General features: G+C 35.4%; 1 protein-coding gene across 3 annotated transcripts in view; it reads left to right on the top strand.

Annotated features, from left to right (window-relative positions):
* The window catches only part of Prkg1 (protein kinase cGMP-dependent 1), a 1,047,684-nt gene that overhangs the window by 841,736 nt on the left and 183,254 nt on the right, over positions 1–22,694 (top strand). For all 3 annotated transcript variants that reach the window (XM_070021099.1, XM_070021098.1, XM_070021100.1), the window contains 2 exons: positions 14,634–14,711; positions 21,708–21,802. In XM_070021099.1, the coding sequence (XP_069877200.1) occupies positions 14,634–14,711; positions 21,708–21,802 (173 nt within the window). The remainder of the gene's footprint in view (positions 1–14,633; positions 14,712–21,707; positions 21,803–22,694) is intronic.

Here is a 22,694-nt window from a genome sequence, read left to right as displayed (position 1 = left end):
TCCATGGTTCCCCTTATTTGCAATAATTAGTATACGTCTGAGACAAGCAGAAACAGTCAGATAACTTGATGTTAGGCGAAATGAACCCTAAGATAAGGATTCAAATGTTTTTTTCTTTCTTGCTATTGTTTCTAACATATTTATAAGGTGATTTCTTTGTTCCTTTATATGTCCCTCCTGCACAGTATAACCCCTGTTTTCACTGTATTTGATGTTGGTATAATTTGTGGAGGGGAAGGGAAAAAACAAATTGTTTAAATAAGGATACAGGTAGACCCATTGCAACAATGAGATGTACAAGACGTTATGTCAAAAAATGAACCTTAAAATTTGGCCAAGGGGGGGCGGAGAGGAGGGTATGGGGGGGCCGTGTAGGGGGGGAGATGGGAAGGGATGGTAAGGGGAAACAAAGGAGGAGGCAACAATGCTTGATAAGAAATGTACTCATTACCTTGTTACCATGTAATTGTAACCCCTCTGTACAGTATTTTCACAACTAAAAATCAAAAAGTCTTAATATACTGTACTTACCAAGTGAAAAGCATTGTATTTTATTAGTGGATTACTTGACCTTTGCTTCTCAACTGCTTATTTTTTTTACCTTCTTTGAGAAGGATACATGAGTAAAGTTTTTACTAGAGTTATTATTAAATTAAATGAAACCACACAATAAAAATTAGACTGCTTAGCTTGTAGCAAAAGATTAAAAATACTTTCTATTGTTATTTTTTCTTGGTGTTTCTCACATCTCTCTAATTCAGTAGAATCTCCTTTAAAGATAGAGAATGGATGTTTTTCGTCTTTGGAACTTCATCACTGGTCAGACTCCAGGGTGTAGATAGAGAAGGCCAGTAATTCAGTGTAGCGTCTGAGGCTTTTAAAGGTAGCCTTAAATGTAGGTTATTTTGGTTTTCCTTCTCTGGTCAGTTAAGCAAACAGGTGGACTTTAATTGAAGAGGCCACATAGACTATGAGACAAGAGTCTAGAGTCATCAAGTTGTCTGTCTTATGGACAGGTGTGGAGTAGCTTCTGAGGTGATACCTTTTTAAATGTTATTTTATTGTTAAGATGTTGTACAGGAGGTTACAGTTACACGAGTAAGGCAATGAGTACATGACTTGTCCATCATTGTTACCCCTTCCCTTCCTTGTTGTTGTCCACTATCCCTTCCCTTCCCCACCTCCCACACTCCTACCCTCCTTCCCTCTTCGCCACCTGAAGTTGTAAAGTTCACTTCCATTATACTGTCCCATGGGTATCCATTTTGCAATGGGTCATCCTGTGTCCTTGTATCAGTGTTTTGTTATTCCCCTTCCCCTCCCCAGATTAGGCATATGTATATACAAGATACCAGGTATCCAAATTGAGTACAGTGACAACAGGGGATATACCATAGGGGAAAGAACATACAAAGGAAAAAACAACAAAAACTGAAAATAAAATCACATGGCACATTTAAAACAATAACAATAAAGACAGACCTCTTGTGTCCATATCTTGGGGTTCATTTCACTTAGCATCATTTTATATAGTTATTTGTACAGGGTTTTAGGGCTTTTCAGCTCATCTGATAAGATTATCCTATATGTATACTAATTATTGCAAATATAGGAAACCATGGGACCTAAATTTCTTTGGGACTGGGTAACTTCATTTAATATGAATTTTTCCAAGTCTTTCCATTTCCTAACAAGGGCTCGGATGGTGTTGCTCTTTCTGACAAAAGCATAGAATTCCACATTTTCTTGATCCACTCATCTACTGAGGGTCATCTGGGTTGGTTCCATATCTTAGCTATGGTAAATAATGCTGTGATAAACATAGTTGTGCTGATAGCTTTAGTATGGCCTTGCTAGGTGATCATTTGGGTAAATTCCCAGAAGTGGAATTGCTGGGTCAGAGGGGAGCCCTATGTGTAGTCTTTTGAGGAAGCTCCATAGTGCTTTCTAGAGTAGCTGAACAAGTGTACACTTGCGCCAAAAATGCAGTAAGGTTCCCTTTTGTCCACATCCCCTTCAGCATCTGTCATTATTAGATTTTTTTTGATTCTAGCTATTCTAACTGGGGTAAGGTGGAATCTCAATGTTGTCTTGATTTGCATTTCTTTTATGGCTACAGAAGTTGAGCATTTCTTCATGTCTCTATTGGCCATTTTTATTTTCTCTTCAGAGAAGTCTCTCTTTAAGTCTTTAGCCCAGTTATTAATGGGGCAGTTGTTTCTTTGAGTATTTGTTTTTGGTTGGCTTAGTTTTTTGAATTCTAAGTATGTTTTAGATATGAGGCCCTTGTCTGTTGTATAGCTAGCGAAGATCTTCTCCCAGTCTGTGGGTTTTCTATTCATATTGCTAGCTATGTCCTTTGCTATGCAGAAGCTCTGCAGTTTCATGCAATCCCATTTATCCAACCTTTCTTTGATTTGTTGTGTTTCTGGGTCGAGATAATACCTTTTGAACCAACAGGAAAGTACTTAATCTTAAAAAAAATAACTAATGAGATAGAGCTCCATGTGCTGATATAGAAAGCAATGAGAGTACACTCTTAAGTGTAACAGGTCCATTAGTGATCAATATGCATTATACATTTCATATGTGAAAATTTATGTAAGGATATGGATGTAGAGGGTGGGGTGGATATGAAAATACCTAAAATAATTCAAAAGAAATTCTTTAATGGTAGCTATTTTTCTTTTGAGAGTGAAATCAGTGGTTTGTACACTTCAACTGGATGTTTCACATTATCTACATTATTTGAATTATTTATCAAATTGAATTAGTTGTATGTGTGATAATGGCAGTGATAGCAGAATGGAGAAATTCCTCAGGCAACTGAGATGTGTAGCCAGGTTGAAATATCCTAAAAGATAGCTTAAGGTATATGTTTTACTCTGAATATGACAGGATTAGAGCTAAGGTTAAGAGAAAGTGAGACAGATATATCTTTTTCTTCTTGCTGCCCATTGCCATGTTATTCCTTCTAATCATCTCTTTATTTATGATTCTTTATTAGACATAATAAAACATGGTATGACTTGCTGTATTATAGTATTGATTCATTATAACTTTATTACTCTATATTCATTCACAGCTTTGTAGATTTGCTGGCCTAACTTTTACTGAAAACTTGAATTGTTTAAAGTTGAACATTAATATTAGACAAATTACATGTTAAATCCAATCGCAACCTCATGATTGTATCTTACTATACAGGATGTTTTTGTGTCTCTGAGTGTTAGGAATTGAGTTCAGGGCCTCTCTCTCTTGCTTGACTTTTTGCTCTCCGCTGTCACTCTCACACTTGAGCCATGTCTTCAGTTCAACCATATTTTATTTTTAACACACCGCTCAAGATAAGGACAACTTTTCTGTACAAACCCAGAAAATTGCATTCGTTTTCTACTCTACTCTGTCTAAATTGATAAGTGTAAAATAATTTCCAAAAAGAAATAAGAAGGGAATTACTTAACAACTTTGCACTAATGCCTACACTAGTAACTTGCTACATTAGAAAGGTCTGTAAGATGGGTGATTAAACTAGTCTAACATGAAGCAAAAATAAATAAATAATAGATAGGCCAAATTGGAATATTTTATCAATCTAAGATTGACACATCAGAAAATAGCCATAAAGTTTGTAAATATTTCTTCTCAAGGATTTTTGTTCTTGATATGTTTATGAGAAAATGTCCAGAATGCCCAGCTCAAGTGAATTGCAGTTTTCATATTATAACACTTAAAGTTCTATATGCTTTTACTTTTCTGCTCTCAGACACACAGTTCTTGTCCCTACATTGTATTATATTCAAGCACTCACATGTTTTTAGAACAGAGTTCTGTAAGCCTGAGGCTTTTAATTTCCACCAAGATTTATTTATGTATATTTATTATGTACCACACACAAAGTTAAATCAGTCAGTTACCTTTTTGTCAATCTTTTTCCTTAGTCTTCTTTCTCTACAGTTGTGCCACTGCTAGGATTTTTGTTATCTCCTTTCCAACCCCTTACCCTTAAGCATGGTTTCTGGGAGGAAAGGAAAAAGTTATATTTCACTCTTCTTTGTAACTTGCACCTAAGGTTTAATTTGGGCTGTTTGTAATCTCTTGATTGTGTTAAATGGATCCCAGGAGTGTTGTTGGGGAAGTTAGTTTATTTTTGCCGTAAGGTATGTTTGCTTCAGAAAATTGTCAGTGTGTGCTTAGAATTGATTTTGACATATTGAGCACTACAGATTATTTTCTAACAATTTCTAACTCATGTACTATCCAGAATTCTGGGATATTGGTACAATATGTTTCTTGGTATGTAAGGATGTCTTAGAAATTATCAGTAAAGCTGGGCACTGGTGGCTCATACCTCCTGCTACACAGGAAGCTGATATCTGAGGATCACAGTTCAAAGCCATAACAGACAGGAAAGTCCATGAAATTCTGTTCATCAATTAGTCATCGAAACAAATAAAAAATCCCCCAAACTGAAAGTACAGCTGTGTTTGGCTCAAGTAGTAGAGCCAAACATATATATATATATATATATATATATATATATATATATATATATATATATGTTTTATTGTAAAGATACTGTACAGAGGGGTTACAGTTAATGAGCACATTAAGGTAATGAGCACATTTCCTATGGAGCATTGTTACCCCCTCCTTTGTTTTTTCCCCACCATCCTTTCCCTCTCCAACTCCTCCTCCCCACCCCAAGTTGTAAAGTTCATTTTCAACATAGTGTCTTATATATCTTATTGTTACAATGTGTCAACCTGTATCCTTATTTCAGCATTTTGTTCTTTTCCTTCCCCTTCCAAAATTAGGGAAAAAATACAAGATTCAGGGCACCAGAATCAACTACAGTGGAAACAGGGGTTATACCATGGGGCAAGAACATACAAAAGAAACAAAAAAAAATCACATAGTATACTAAAAACAAGAGCGACAAAGATTCAACATCATGTGTCCATATCTTGAGGTTCATTGCACTTAGTATCATCTTATGTGGTCATATGTACATAGCTTTTGACATTTTCTGATTATGTGTAAGATTATACTAGACGTATACTAGTAATTGCAAATAAGGGAAGCCATACCTGTAGAGGAATAGTTTTGAGCACACTAAAAAAAGGACACTACCCAGGCCCTGATTTCATGCTGTAGGACTAGCAAAAAACAAAAAAGAAAAAAAAAGAATTAGCAGTAGCGTTATCTAGCCTAAATATGGGACAAAATATTTCCCCAGACAAATAATCTGACTTGTCTTGAGGACAGTGAAATTCCAGGTTAAAAAACTAAAATTGAAACAAAGTTCCTGCTACGTGTAAGGCATTGATATGAAACTTCAAGTCCTACAAATTCTGCCAATTGATCACTTTGGGAGCCTCTCAAAAAAAGTCCTGTGCAGAGGCCTGTGATTATATCTCTTGTTTTTCTACAGGATTACTAATGTGCAAGGTAGAAGTACTTATCCTCACTTATTTTGTCTCAATCTCCCCTGCAAAACTAAAGAAAATGTGCATTAATATTTCAAAATGGAAAAACAAACAAACATTAAATTCTTTGCCTCTTCTTTGCAGCTAGGATTTAAATGTCTGCAAAGGAATTTCTTTCAATAGCCAATTTGGTCACTTACTGTATTTGGACTCAGAAATCTCCTTTACACCAAAATCATACTCAACCTAAAGGTTGAGGGAAATAGAATAGCTTCTATTAAAATTCCTTGGAGAAGGTACCTCAGAGAAACACTAGTGCTGTGCCTTTCAGTGTGTGTGTGTGTGTGTGTGTGTGTGTGTGTGTGTGTGTGTGAAATAAATTGGCAATGGGAAGTAAAATCCAAAAATTCACAATCGATGCTTTTTACTGGAAAGAAAACTTTTTATTAGGTCAATGTATGTATGAGGCTGGTGCTTTTTATATGAGGTTCTTGGCCATGAATGACCACTGTAATAACTTGGAGAACTTTAGTGAGTACTAGGTCCTTGCTCTACGGGATCGAATTAAATCCACTTGAGAAAAAACCTGGACATTGGCCCCCTTAAACTTTCTTAATGGTATTAGTAAGCAATCAATTTCAGAAGCTGAACTGTGTGTCTCCCACCCGTAGATGCTCTGAAGCAGCCGGACTAGCCTACTTGCTATGTGGATATTGCAAATCCTCAGATAGCCCTGCTATAAACTGACTCCAATTTAAACCTGCGTTCCCCACTATGTATTTACCATTTACTGAAGAACATTTATTTTTTGAGGGATTCATGAATTCATTAAAAAACAAAAAAGTACTTGAGAAGCTGCTATGTTCCACTCTTTACCTGTTTTTTTTTCTTCCTTACCCCTGTTCCTTCTACATTTAAAATCCATTGGTGATTTCTTCCACTAATGGATAGGTCAAAGGGAGCGTAGCATGTAAGAACGCTTATGTAACTCAACTCTCAGGTGATGTCCAAACTTCAGCTTCAAAAATACTAAGAATTCCATCACTCTCTGTGTATAATGTTCTCTGTCCCTCTCCCTTTCCCTGTCCCTCTTCCTCCCCTCCCCCTCCTTCTTTCCCTCTCCTCTGGTCCCCTCCCTTGTTCCTTTTCCCCTTTCCTTTCCCCCACTCCTCAATTCCCTCTCCTTTACCACCTCCCTGCACTGCCCTTTCCTCCTGGCATCTCCTCCCTTCTTATCTGTGAGTGCCTTGTTACCTATTCATTTGATTTGTTTATTGAAATGACCTGACTTAGAATTTGATGTATTAGAGCAGTGCTAAGGTGGAGGGATGTCAGAGCTAACAGTCTAGTTAGCAATAAAGAAAGAAACAAGGTACCTAAAACATGCTCCATAATAGGAGAGGGCCATGAACGACAGTGTGGCTTGCATACTGGACTGCATGCTGTGCTGGACTGTGACACAAAATGGCTCAAAGTAGTAATTTCACACTGAAGGGATATTTGGCACCTTTCTGTACCCTTTCTGACTGGGGAGTGTCCCTAAAATGACCAGTGTCAAATATGTTGTATATCACATTTGGTATTATTTTCAGTAAACATCAGAAGACACATTAGAAAATATAATAGTAGCATCTTCTTTTACCTCTGAATTAATTTTTAATTTTGTGGAAACCTCCTTACTATGTGGTATGGGCTGGCCTTGAACTAGAGTGCTAGAATTATAGGCAAGTACCACTGTGCCTGGTTCTCTGTCATACAGAGGAATAAAATAGAAAGGGATCATAAATGATTATATAACCTCAGCTTGGAAAAGTCTTATCTCAGAGCAGCCTATACAGAAACCAAATACTCTCACTGTGCAAATCCTGTAAAGCACCTTCACACCCCTCCCTCCACAACATTCAGTGCAAATCCTCTATGCTCTCTCCATTGTTCTCAGTGCCTGAAAAAGACCTTTACACTAAATATCACTTTCTTAAAGGGGAAAAGAACAAAGTAAAGTATTGGGTGAGTCATAATACTTTTGACTGGTTTCATTGTTTCTATGATAGTGTTCATGAGAAACTCTGATTAATCTTTCTTCTTTTCTTTTTCTTTTTGTGTACTGTATTTATTTTGGTAACTTCAAGGCATATTTATACTTCAGATGGTGGCTCTGAAATACTAAATTGTGTTGTTTCTCAGTGACATGTCTCATAATCTGTCAAGGCAAACAATTTCCAAGTACTGCCAAAGGTAATTGCCTTTATAGATCAAATTGTTAAATTTGAGTTATAGTTTAATTACACCGGATGAGAATGCCTGCATGTCTATGCTCCAAACAGTCTTAATCTGTTGTGAAATGAATTGGGCTAAAAGGAACTGTTCCTTTTAGAGAGTTTCTTTTCAGCATTTTGTGGGCCTGACTTGATATCTCTCTGAATCATTATGCTCTATGAAAATGTTCACAATTTCTGAATGCAAAACAGGAGCTTGAAAATCCTTTTGGAAAATATGTCACTGAAGAGCTCAATTAACTACAATACAATATCCAAGCATTTGTGGAATTTCAGCTTAGATTTTCCTCCTCTTTTGTATGATATTCAGAGTAAGGATTCAGTTAGTTCAGATAACCACTGCTGGCCCAACAGCTGTCTCTGAGTCATAAATGCTGAAGGTGTTCAAAAGCCTTAAAGGATAATGATGTGATCTTGCCACCAAAGAGTACAAGAAAGTTTGGGATTTAGGAAAGCACAAAATGTGTGCACACTGTGAATACATATCTACCATTTGGCATTTTAGATGTTAGTCAGAGACTCAGTATTTGGATTCACAAAATATAAACACACATCACTTTGTTTTGTCAGAACTCAGGAGAGACAAGATGGTGAGTAAAAAGGATTAAACCAGAGAGTCAGTTAAGAAAGAAAGAATTAGCCAGGATGTGGTATCATTTGCTTAGGTGGAGATTGTATGCCCTTTAAGAGAAAGGTTAGTGTTTTCAACCTGAGCATACCATTTCAAAAGTGAAGTTATTCAAAACTGAAAAGAAAAATAGTACAAATGTTTTCTAGTGGTAAAAAATGATTTGATTTACAAATTAAGCTACTACACTATTCTGAAAGTGTAACTTTTGTGAAGAAAGAAAAGTACTATTCTGTTTCTTTATAAAAATCAAAGTAGAGTTTGTACAGTAAGATATAATAGATTTAACAGTGGGGTCTAGAACCGCATAAGTATTCACATAAAACTCTGATAGTTTATAACTGAAGTGATTCACTCAATGTTTCCTATTCCACTAAAAAGTACAACACACTGTAGCCTGCTGAGAAGAGTTCATGGCATGTTTAATGAGCTGAAATGAAGAAGGGTCACAGTAACAGCTGGAGTTATAGTTTTCCTTTAATCCTGCAAGAATGCAAAACCGTCAATATGTCCTATTCATGGGGACAATCCCATTAGGAAGCTACACTTGGGCCAATGGCAGGTAATATTTATCCTTTTGTCAATCCATGCTGCCCAAGACACTACCATAAAACTCTCTGTCTCTCATTCAGCTAACTGGTTTATTACCTCCACATGCTAGTCATATATTTATTGTCTAAATTAAGGTACTTCTCTCCCTGGGGACTTTCACACTTACCGATTTCAGAAGCTTTGGAATTTGTAAGAATCAACTCCAGATCCCTTATGGCAAAATCTAACTTTGTGTCATCAGGATCTACCCACACATAACTGGTCAGTTTGGGGCCCAGACTTGCCTAGTATTTTGTACTGTCCCAGGAATCCCAAAACAAAAGGGTCCTTCAGAAGAGACAAGGTCCTCATAGCTGCATCAGGCAGATGAAAGTGTTGTGGTTCATGTAGTAAGGACAAACCTTTTTGGTGTTCCAGTAAAGGGAACAAGATACCAAAGATCTTGAAGATGAGTGTTGTAACCAAAGGATCGGTTGAAACCAATATTCTAAGGAAGGGGCTGGCCTGGCAATACAAAGCTCCAAAAGAAAGACAAGGTTGGAAGGAAGGACAAGGGCTAGGATGGACACTTAAGTAAGGGGTGGATCGCACTACATGAAGTCATTTATGGTGTTAATGTGGCAATAAATCATTCAAATAGTTTAGCCCATCAAGTGATTCTAGTTTATTTCTTATTTGAAAAGTCATATTGGTTTCAGACAGAAAAATGGGTGGGTCAGAGACAGGGACACCAAATAAGAGGACATTTCAAAAGTAGAGTATATGATTTTTGTCTTAGAATAGGGAAATAACAGTGGAAATGAGGGATGAAAATTGTGTCTTGCACATATATTAGATGTAGAAACCTTTTCAATGGGCTGACTACAGTCAATGCTAATGATGTGGATTGATGAAGACTGTTTTATTAACGCGATTAATTGTTGAGCCTCTATTCCAGAGAATATATTTGGTAATAGGGATACAAGGAACAGAACCAGACAAATATGTTTGCTTCATAGGACTTAAAATCTGGTGGGGGAAATAAGCGGAAGTAAATAGCTACAAGCAGAGAAAAAGGCAATGAATGAGAGCCAGTTAGTACTGTCAAATTATGTATCAGGAAGACTTCAGGTAGCCAGGTTACTTGGAAAAGTGTGAGGGGTGTGACAATGGGAGTGTGTATTGTAAATTTTCAGATTCTCCAATTCTGGCAGGCCAGAGAAAGATTTGAGGCATGATAGGAAAGGATGGTTATGCTTTTCTTCACAAGCTCTCCTGTTCATAGACTTATAGTTAGTAGTAACAGCAGCATCGAGACCATATTGTTGACTGTCCCATCCCAGAATAAACTCACAGACTGCACAGAAATATTGGCTTCGTTTTGTTCGCAGGTTTGCATTCTCTTTCCCAGCAGCAGCTGCACAATGCATAACTCCATAATTCCTCACCTGCCTCGTCCAGCAATGGTGCCTCTTTATACTACAATAGACAAAAGGATTATCTGGCCAGGGATGGCCATACCAGACTGCGCATGTGCTCATGTAGGGTTACTTAAGTGTACATGACTGAAGATGATATGAATGTGTTGAACTAGCTGAATTCTAGTCCTTGGGTAGGCTGCCTTTTGCAAGGGCCTAAAGCCTTCTGAAAGTGGTGGTTATATTTGTCCTTCAGAGTATGTATGCCTGGTGGTGGTGTGGTTGAGATCTGGTGACCTGGGAGAGTGAGTTGGACAGGACAAAATGGAGAAAGTAAGAAGAGACTGGAAACTGTGGCGTACAACCTCGTATGCCATGGTGGAGAACCATCCCAATAAATATTGGAGGCTTTTAAAAGAGATGCCTAGTTTGCTAAGGTTTATTCTCCGAAGTTCTGTACACCTCTGTGATTTAATTTGAAATAAGAAAATGGTGGAGCTGCAAAAGTGATTGCCAAAAAAAAAAAGATGAAATTGCTGGTGTTTGATTAAAATAATTAGAGAAACTCCAAGAATCAGCATGCTCCCCCTCAGGTGCAACTGAACATTTCAGATTATCATAGTCATTATAGCCCTGGTGTTACAACTCTTACAGTCTTACCCTTTCCATTCTTAGCTTGCCTTTGGCCACTGTCCCACAGGCTCTTCTCTGGACACTTGGGTTTTATGAGCTTATGCAGGATGAAAACATGTTTCAGTGCATGCCTGGGTACATGAATTAAACTGATAGGATGATTATGAATACTGAGTGAAGAAACTCATTCACATGGCAGTAAGGTTATTAGATAAATTCTCTGAATTAACTGAGCTCTGTTTGAGTATTTCTGCCTAACTCAACTCTTTGAAATGGAGGGATTAGAAATATGAAATCATTACAAGACTTGCTCTTAACTGAGGGAAGACTTGCTCCCAGCTAGGTAATTAGCAATGTCTGGAGACACGCTGGGTATTCACAACTGGGATTTTGGGGTACTACTGGTACCAAGTGGGCAGAGTCCAAGGTTGTTATTAAAGACTATGTCAGTACAGGATATAGAGTAAAACTCCCTACAGAAAGAATGATCACAATGCCAATACTTTTGGGGTTAGGAAACCCTCATGGTCATATCTTTTAATATACTACAAATGATCTTTTGCTTTTAAAAGAAAACAACTAACCCATAGACATGGAGATATTTCTGAAATGCAATAAATGAGGGAAATGGTCTTGGAGGAGCTAAGAATTCTCCACATCTCAAGGTGTATATTTTCATTTTACAGAAGGAATTCTATATCCACTAATATAATGTGATATTATAAATTACATATGCCCCCACAATCTCTTTCTTATTTCTCAATGGGAGGCTCAAAGATCCTCCATAGATAACTTGGAAAGAGTCAAGTGTTCTCAAGACTGTGTTCTTCAAAAATTACCTATATTATAGCACTATGTATTCTGGAATATTTTGAAGTTTTAGAGCAGTCTTGGATCAGGAGGAAAGTGAGAAATAAGATGAAATAAAGGAGCTGGGTGTCGGTGGCTCAGGCCTGTAATCCTAGCTACTCAGGAGGCTGAGATCTGAGGATCAGGGTTCAAAGCTAGCCCAGGCAGGAAAAGCTGTGAAATTCTTATCTCCAATAAACCACTCAGAAAACCAGAAGCGGTGCTGTGGCTCAAGTGGTAGAGTGCTAGCCTTGAGCTGAAGAGCTGAAGGATAGTGCCCAGGCCCAGAGTTCAAGCCCCATGACTTACAGAAAAAAAAAAGAAAAGAAAAGAAAAAGAAGTCAAGACTAGATGAAGCAAACACATGAACATTATTACTAATAAAGTCTGAGTCAGAGGATGTAGCTTAGTATGAGAATAAAGTATATGTCCCAACTGGGTCATTTAATGGGACAGAGTTACCCATCTTATCAGGCCTTACTAGCTGGGGAGAAGAGCATCCAGAAAAGCAGCAGACAATGAGCAGACAATGCAGTCCTTCCATGGGATTCCCTCCCACAGTGAAGAGATAAGAAGCCAAGATGAGCAGATATAGCTAATTACTTTCTCATACATCAATTATTTAGTCATGCCATCTCCTCTGGTGCAAGTGAAGAAAGGGAAAGAGAGACATCTGAGTGTTGCATTTATGCAAGAAAAAACATCAACAAGGGGAAATAGGATTTTTATCCTTGGCCCAACTACTAAACTGTAACTCCTTGCTGATCATGTCTAACTACTGATTGTATTGTCTAAATTCTGGAACTCTAAACTACCTGTGACTATGTAACTTACATTAATTAAAATTAAATATATTAAGAAATATCTTAAGTGCTCAGTAGCCCCAAGTAGCAAGCAACTACTACATGTGACAATGGAGCTATAAAATATTTACACCATCAAAGGAAGAACATCAATAAATGTGCTATAAGGAGATTTTATATAATTCATTTTTGTATGATCTGTGCCTATAGGAAAGCTCTTACTTAGAGAACTTCAGAGTTTTTGGATGTGTGAAATGAATATATGAAAGTTGACTGTGACCATTTCATTTATCGAATCTACTTGTTGTAAAGATGCTTCCATTTTAATTCATCAATATGTAAACATTGAACATGGATATGCTTGTTAGATGGAACAGACCAATGGAATAATATAGAATCTATGATTCTACTTTTATTGAGAAATGAGTATTTGTATAGAAATACATAATTTGTAGGTATTTATAAATGTGTACTTAAAATGTAAATAGTATTGAATGGCACATATCAGATTGTGTATACCATCTTGGCATTGAGATTAGAAGGTTGAAGACTTTGTTAGTTCAAAAGCTATGTACATATGACCATTTAAGATGATGTTAAGCGAAATGAACCCAAGATAGGGACAAAAGTGGTTTTTTTCTTTCTTGCTGTTGTTTTTAAAATATTTACAATGTACTATGTGATTTTTTTTTTGTTTCTTTTGTATGTTCTTCTCCCATGGTATAACCACTGTCTAAACTGTATTTGATGTTGGTGCCCTGCATCTTGTATATACATTTTTATAATTCAGGGAGGAGAAGATAAATAACAAAATGCTGAAATAAGGATACAGGTTGACCCATTGTAACAATGAAATGTACAAGACACTATGTTGAAAACAAACTTTACAACTTGGGCGGGGGAGAGGAGTTGGGGATGTGGGGAGGGAAGGGATGGTAGGGGAAAAACAAAGGAGGGGGTAACAATGCTCAATAGGAAATGGACTCATTACCTTACTCATGTAACTGTAACCCCTCTGTACAGTATTTTTACAATGAAAAATATATAAAGAAAACTTGTTGCTAGGAAAATGAACTACTTTTGAGTGAAAAAAAACAAGTGATACATTAGGTAATATGTTAGCATTCTAGAAACAAAAATAATAGCATTTTCTATATCAAGGATGAATAAACTGTAGTTTTTAAGAGCCATAATCTAAAGTGTTAAGGCAGCAGACATCAACCTAATGGATATTACATGTATACCATGAAACCTGTTTGCTCAGCATTGTTTTCTTTCCCAAGACATGATGACCCTGCTGAGCTATAGAGAGGGGAAGGTCCAGATGGCACTGGCTCATTTTTCTGTTGTACTTTCTGACTCAGCAATACACCTCTACTTATGGAAATTGCATTTGGAGTAATCTTCACCCTGGGATTGGTCTTAGTGATAATATCCAGGTCAGAATACTGTCTCAGTGTCATAATCCTCTTGCAGCTTTCCCTTGCTCTTCATTTTGTGGTTTTTGCTGGACAGATGCTGGACCAGAATTCAACTCGTAAAATTAAGACATTCTCAACGGCTCGTCAGGTCATTAAGGCATAATGTGGTGCTTTTAAAAGTATCAGGGGCCATCTAACCCACACCGAAGGCCAACCTAGAGTTGAGGGTCTTTAGATGTTCCAATAATTTCTCAGAAAAAAAATCTACCATGATGATGCTACTCAACCAGAAGAGAATGACAAAAAAAGTAATACAGAAATATCAGTTTAATTAGCTGCACTGCTATTTTGTTTCATGCTTGGTAGATAGGAGAAAGCAATTTTTCATCGAACAATTGAAATGGATGAACTTAAAGACATGAAGATAATCACTCTGGAAAATGGCACTCACAAAACTTACCAAATGAACAGTAGAGATGTGATATCTGTGTAATTACTATACTTATTGGCTATTATTCATTCTTACATCATGATGGATTCTAAGCTTGAGTTAAATTCCATCATGATGCATATTTGAAGAAGTTCAGCTGTTTGGTTGATCACTCTTTTGCTAAAATATTTTCTATTTCTGTTCCTGTTTTTCAGACCCATTATGAAAATGGAGAGTATATCATCAGGCAAGGTGCAAGGGGGGACACCTTCTTCATCATCAGCAAAGGAACAGTAAGTTAGCACAGAAATACACATGCTCAATCTTTTGCTATATAACTTCTTCCATCCTCATATTTATGAATTTATCATATTCATATTTATGAATTTATCTTCCAAAAATTGACATAGAAGTAAGGAAGAGTGAAACGTTGAAAACTAGGAAGCAGGCTGATACTAATAATCATGGTACTAGATGATGCTCTAAGTGTGCATGCACAAAAATTCTCCGTCATTACAGCTATTTGCTAAAAAATACTGGGGGTGCTTTAAAAATCAATTCAGTCTTTAACTGTATTAATGTCACTCTAATGAGGCACCTGGGGTTAAAAATCATGTTCGCTAAATTTGAATTTGCTGTGAAACATTCGAGTCTCCTTTAGACAAACTTCTTAATATTCCAATATCAATATGTTCAGGTTGTATTAGGGCACTATAAAGAATATCAAGAGAATAATAAGAAGCTACTGAAAATGGCTGAGTATAAGAAGAGGGATTAAAATAGAGGAAACTGGTTTTTAATGAAAAATGATGTTTTCTCTTTAATATTATTTTAGTTTAAAAATGTGAGTCTGCTATAGTTTTTTTTCTTAAAAACTAAGAAAGTAAATTGGAAAACATCATGTCTAGATCAATGCTCAAATACAATAGTATTATAAATACTCCAAATTCTTTTATTTTCTCATTTGTTATTGTACTATTACTTTTATGTTTATCTTGTTATTTGTAGAAAGTATTTCTACCCTATGTATTATGTGTTGAAAAAGAGAAATGCAGGTAGAGGTAATTATATATTTCTCCTTTCTTTCTTTCTTTCTTTCTTTCTTTCTTTCTTTCTTTCTTTCTTTCTTCCTTTCTTTCTTTCTTTTCTTTCTTTCTTTCTTTCTCTTTTTTTTTTTTTGCTGGTTATGGAGCTTGAACTCTGGGCCTGGGCACTGTCCCTCAGCTCTTCAGCTCAAGGCTAGCACTCTACCACTTGAGCTACACCGCCACTTCTGGCTTTTTCTGCTTTTGTGGTTTTGAGGAATTGAACTCAGGTTCTCATGCATGCAAGGCAGGCACTCTACCACTGAGCCACCTTCCCAGTCCCTATTTCATTTTCTTAAGAAGAGTTGATGCATCTAGAAATTAAGTAAATTTATTTTGCAATCTAATTAAATAAGTGATTGTGGCAACATATAGTTTATATAGAATGATGTACAGTGCCACAGTAAACAGGACAAGTAAAAGATCACAAGTATTATTGGACTTAATATTAGATTATTTTGTGAACTAATTTCAAATTGAGAATATGCATGTCAATGCTTACATCAATGACATGTCATACTATAATGATGAAAAATTGTAGTTTTATCCTGCTTATTGAAATGACATGTTTGAACACAATTTGGGATAAAATTACATTCTGTATTTTGCAGTGCTAGAAGCTAGGGAACTGTTTATATGTTGTGCTGTAGATTTAAGTTTTTATTGATTAACATTGACTAAAGAATCAGTGGAACTGAAAATCTTCATAGAGCTACACTGATTGGTCAGAAGAAAAACTTAGTTTTTGCTTTACAGCATTGCTGATTCTTTGCTATATTGTAATCGTGTGATTGCCCACTGAGATGACTCTGCAAAGGCTTTTGTGACCACTTTATTATTGCAAATTTCCAGCATAGTCTAATGGAATTAATAGTTACAAGAAACAGGTGCACCAGAGGTGCTTTTTGAGTTTTGCAATATATATGTATATAAAGAGCATGGAAGTGACACAGGAACTAGCCAATTGATAATACTTTAGAGCAATATATTGGAGTTCTAGGAAAGGAATAATAGAGATGTATTAGACTGTCTCTGAAAACACAGGGTGTGTGTGTGTGTGTGTGTGTGTGTGTGTGTGTGTGTGTGTGTGTGTGTGTGTGTGTGTGTGTGTGTGTGTGGAGAGAGAGAGAGAGAAAGAGAGAAAGAGATAGCCTAGCATAGATTTTCCCCTAGCTTCTCAGATCTCACATATTCCTTGCTATGATTCCTAGTTATATTAGTTCATATATTATTATGTGAATTCCAATACTAATGCATCAAAATGACTACATAAGCAGATGAGCATATTTCAACTCCAGTTGTATGGGATAGGAACATGAAGCTTAAGTTAAAGATTAATTAGGTAAACTAAAGGTTAAGTTTTAAGTTAAGGTCAGCAAACAGCAGTTATGGAATTGGAATTTTCTAAAATTGCAGGTGTTAGATATACTAGTATAAACCTTTTTTATGTATTCATTTATTAAATTTATAAGGTGGATGAAAATAGTCTGATGAAATGCTGCCATAGGAGTCACAAAATACAGCATGCAAAGTTACATGTGGATTTCCTTTTGTCCAGATCCATTTACTTAAGTGTAAAATAACTAGTATTTTCCCATTAAACACTTCCACACAGAGAAACACTATGATGTAAACAGTGAAATACTTGTTTTCCCCCACTAAGCCTGCACAAAGTGAACTATTACAACTTTAAGAAAGGACTATGTGACAGTGATGTGTATAGTATCTGCTGCTGTTGCTTTAAGTGGAAGCTGAGTTAGTTCTCTTGTGCCACTGAGCCTCACGCTCTGGCTCAGATTTTCCAACATGTGGATTTGAGCCAGATCTCCACTTCCAGTTTTATTTGTTGATAAGGGTCTCTCAGTTTGTCTAGCCAGGCTGGTTTTAAACTATGACCCTCAGCTCTCAGACTGCTGAGTAGGTAGGATTACAGACATGAGCCACTCATGCCCGTTTAGTTCTGTCTTATTTTGTGAGACCATTCCAGTTACCTGGACATGGCTCCCTCCTTCCACAATGAAGAGAAACACCAAAGAATTCTACAACTATCCCCAAAGTGATGTTGCATCAAAAAACATTTGTCTTCCTAAATAAATTGAATCAAAAACTGAACAAGGTTAGTAAAGAAAATTTCAGTAATCTGATAATCATTCCAATACAACTGACTTTTTCTTTGGTTCTATATGTCAGTGTACTTTGCATGTTCACATTAGAAGGAACTGTGGTTAAATGTTTTTTGTCTGTTGCACACTATTTAAAATCATATGTATTGCTCATTAGAATTAATTAAGTTTTTAAATATGGTCATTAATCATATTGGCCTAACACAATGGTAAGTGGTTTTGAATATGGCAAGTCTTCTGTTTTGGAAGTTTAGTTAGTACACATGCCTACACATGCTAGGTAAAGATAACAATGAAACATAAGAAATAACCATTTTTAGGTAAAAAATGATGTGTGCATATTATCACCATTGTGGTCATAGACATGCCAATTATTGTGAATCAACAAAAGGATTTATTATATAGAAATGAAAAAGTAAATAAGATATTTTAGTAACTTTTGTTTTTAATATAAGCAGATACATTATTAAAATTTTAAAAAGTTTAGTCCAGTAATTTTTCTTTGCTAATAAAGTTGTTCTGTTATATATAGAAACTAATATAATCATCATTAATCTCATTTGCTATATAAATTAAAATTACGCTGGGCGTCGATGGCTCATACTTATAATCCTAAGTACTCAGGATCTCAGCTTGGCAGAAAAGTTCCTAAGACTCTCATCTCCAATAAACCACTAGAAAACCAGAAGTGGCACTGTGGCTCAAGTGGTAGAGTGCTAGCCTTGAACTAAAGAGCACAGGAACAGTGCTCAGACCTAGAGTTCAAGCCCCACAACTGACAAAAAAATAGCTAATTTTAATTAAGACAAATATTAGATTTCTTATTGAAAGTAGTCAAATGAATGAAATTTTTACTATAATTTGATTATCAAAAAATGTTTCTTTTATATGTTCTTCCTCCTATGGTATATCCCTGTTGTCACTGTATTTGATTTTGGTACCTTGCATCTTGTATATACATTTATCTAATTTGGGTAGGGGAAGGGGAATAATAAAATGCTGAAAAAAAGACACAGGGTGACCCATTGCAACAATGAGACTCACAAGACACTATTTTGGAAATGAACTTTACAACTTCAGAGGGGGAGTGGGGTGATGGGGGAGGGAAGGGAAAAAAAACAAAGGAGGGGATAACAGGGCTCCACAAGAAATGTACTCATTACTTTAGTCATGTAACTAACTGTAAGCCCTCTGTACAGCATTTTTACAATAAAATATTTTTTTAAAAAAGAACCACAATGGAAAAATTTAAAGTTAAAAAATTGAATCATTCAACATAATTTATATTAGCAGTCTTAAAAGAGAAAAATCACATTATCATGTCAATACAATGAAAGCATTTGATAAATGCAACATCCATGTATAATTGGCATTCTCAGATAGAATCTACAGTATACCTTACAGTTAAGACATGCAGACTGCAAACAATAAATAAAAGCAATGGTGTTAGAGGCATGGCTCAGGTGGTAGGGTGTCTGCCAATGAGTAATAAGCATCAGATACCTAGTTCAAGTCCTAGTCTTGGACAAAAGAGAAACAAAAAAGAATAAACCTTTAGCCAGTCACTGGTGTCTCAGGCCTGTAATCAGAAAGCTGAGAACTGAGAATCATAGCTTGAAACCAGCCAGGACTGGAAAATCCAGGAGACACTTACCACCAACTAACCACCAGAAAAAATGGAAGTGAGCTGTGCACTAGCCTTGAGTGAAAAAGTTCTGGGATAGCAAACAAGCCCTGAATTCAAGCCCCACAACATATTTTTTTAATAAGCCAACAATGAAGGAAAGTCTTACCAATAAATAGTGTTAGAACAAATGTTAAGCCGTAGATAACGACCTAAACTTCCTATCTTCCATGAAAATTAAATAAAAACTAATAATATATTTAACGGTAAGACATAAAACTATAAAATGTTTAGAAAAAAATATCTTTATAATCTGAGGTTAAGTTAAATTCTCCTCCACGTTTCCTAAAACATATTCAAAAAAGCAAAAAATGGACATTAGACTTCACAAAATTCATAAAATCTTATCTGGGAAGATGGAGAGAATGAAATATTAACTACTAAGCAATATTTTTATGGTATTTATTATAGAGGAATAAAAATACAATTCACATACAAGCTGCATCAATGTTTGTAGCATTTCTACTCATAATTGCTAAAGGCTATAAATTTACCATCATAAAGATAGTAAGAAGATAATCCATACTCTAAGGAATCAACAATAACAAAAATAAAGATAATCCAATAGAAAAATAAAGCACAAGGACTATCAGACACATCACCATAAGGAAACATAGTAGCTCAACAATTAATATGGGAAAATGTTGCTCTACCATTAATATTCAAGGAATATCTTCTACTACCTATGTTCCTGGAAAAAAAAGATCAAAATCACATATAGATAACTAACTAGATAGATAGAAGAAAGATAGATGAATATACATAGGTATCTATATCAAATGCAATAAGCATACAGGATAACACAAGCTTTCATTCATCAATGGTACAAATATACATTTGTGCCAAGAGACATCAGCATCCAGAAAACTGAAGATACATATACTTAACAACCTCATCCTTTATTTACAAGTATTGACCCTTCTGATACCTAAACTTATCAGGAAACATGTACAAGGATATTCATAGGAAAAATAATAATAATCAAAAAAAGCAACATAAGACTCCCAGCAAAATAAGACTCTCCCTTGAAGTTTCTACATATATAAAAGCCTCATCTACATGCAAATTAGTCTCTTCATAGAGACTATACCTTAGTGGTAACTAAGAATGTTACAAACTAAATTTCCATGGTTTGAGGTACTGTGTATGGGAGTAATCAAATGGATCAGTGGAGAATAATAATTGAATTCCTTGCACCTTGCATCTTCTCAATAATTATAAGAATTCTGGTTGTTGACTTCCAATTTCTCAGGTTCAGAAACCTGAAACATAGTGTTTTAAATGTGTTTAAGTGTCTGGCATTGTCTCAAGAAATTAGTTTTTCTACTTCATTACATTTTCCAGATAGGTGAATTTTAATTATTTAAATAATTAAATGGATGATACACCAACAGTAATATGCATATTAGTAGAGCTTGAGGCAAAAGTGAATTAGCACAAAAGTACAACTTACTCTATTTGCTTTAATTCATGCAACAAGAATGCACCACCTCCTTCCTATGGACAAGGACTCCTGTTATCACGTTACAAACCTACCTGTACTAAGATATCTTGTAGTTATGCAGGTGTTGGTTAAAAAATGCCAGTTTTTGAGTTTTTATTATAAATCATAGCGAATGCTGAGGAAATACCAGAAATCCTGTTGAATCCTGCTGACCATAAGGATAAGATATATAGTAGGAGAGTTTGCAGAAAAGTTGAAATGTTCTGGAATATGAAATAGGCCTTTGAGTAATTAATTCATCTGAGAAAAGAGAACAATATCCTAGAGAAATTAGGTTGTGCATGTGGAGATACAGAAAAGATATTTATGGCATGAGAAAAAATGGACATAATATACATGTCAATTTATAAGGAATGGATAAGTAAATACATTTATATAGTATAATACAGTGAGATTAGTATAAAATTAATGTACTAGATTTGTATCTAATCCAAATATATTAAAACAAAATGAGATGAAAAAAATTGAAAAGTAATAGATACTACTTGTATTACTTATATAGTTTTAAAACACATCTATATTAACACATAAAAGAGAAGAATGTTAGATTACTAACTAAATTCATGGTAGTGATTGCCCCATAGCAAGTAGTGAAAATAGGGGTGGAGTTAGGAATATGTAGCATTTAGATTTCCTAACCATCCACTGTTTGTTTTTTCCTTTCTTTTCTTTTTTCTGTTTTTCTTTTCTTTTACAAAAAATACAACTTGGAAAAATAGAAAATACTTAGAGCAAGTTATTGTGATTTTATTGGAATGATTCTTTGAGACTTCTAGTGGCAATTTACTAAACATGCTATAAAAAGTAATAAATGGAATTAGTTTTATTGCTTGGTGTTTTCTTGCTCATTCTGGCATATGGTGGTTTTAGGCTTCCATTGTTTCTTTTTGTAGGTTAATGTCACCCGAGAAGACTCCCCAAGCGAAGACCCCATCTTTCTTCGAACTTTAGGGAAAGGAGACTGGTTTGGAGAGAAAGCTTTGCAAGGGTAAGCAGTAGAACAGTAGAGCACAGGTCACGGGTTGTTGTTTGTTTTTTGTTTGTTTGATTTTTGTTTGTTTGGGGGTTGTTTTGTGTGTGATAAAGATGGGGAGGAGAGTGAAATAACATCTCTCAGTTATTGGTAAATATAGATAAGACTTTACACATCTTAGTGTATATGCATATACTACGCCACTTTGAATATGAAATAGCTAATAGATATTCATTTTTGCATCTGATTCGTATCTGATGTAAGAATATGTGCAACAGTAATATAATTTACTTCTAAAATGCTAGGACAACCAATTTGGATTCTATTTCAAATTGTGCCTTCATTGAAAAATTACTTTATAAGCATTTTGCTTAAAATTACTGAGAAGAGATAGTTTAGGGAGGTTTTATTTTTAAAAGCATTATCAAATGGAAAGTTTTATTTATTTTATTCTTTTCATTTCATTTCTTCAGAAATGGAACCAAGATATCTGACTAAGTCATCTCACTCAGGCCACATTACCTTATGAAAATTCAAAACCAAATACAATCTACTTTTTATTTTACTGAGTTTATTTGATCCTTATCTGATGAACATACATTTGCCTTTGCACCTTTCTTAAGTCAAAATTGGAAGGAACACCATGTTTGGGGTTGGTCCATGAAAGAATGAAATATAAATTATCTTTCTAGTATAAACTATATTTCTATAGAATGATTTCTTCTGATTTTATTGGTCAAAGGATATGTGCCTCTGTAGAAAAGAAAATGATTTAAAACGTAGAACCAAAATAATAAACAGCACATTCATACACACACACACACACACACACACACACACACACACACACACACACACACACACACACAGCAAAACTTATAATTGAGATTATATGTAGAATGCTATG

This window comes from Dipodomys merriami, unplaced genomic scaffold, assembly GCF_024711535.1.
Source record: "Dipodomys merriami isolate MVZ:Mamm:240054 unplaced genomic scaffold, mDipMer1.0.p SCAF_14, whole genome shotgun sequence".
Lineage (NCBI taxonomy): Eukaryota > Metazoa > Chordata > Mammalia > Rodentia > Heteromyidae > Dipodomys > Dipodomys merriami.
This window is presented reverse-complemented; position numbering and strand designations above follow the sequence as displayed.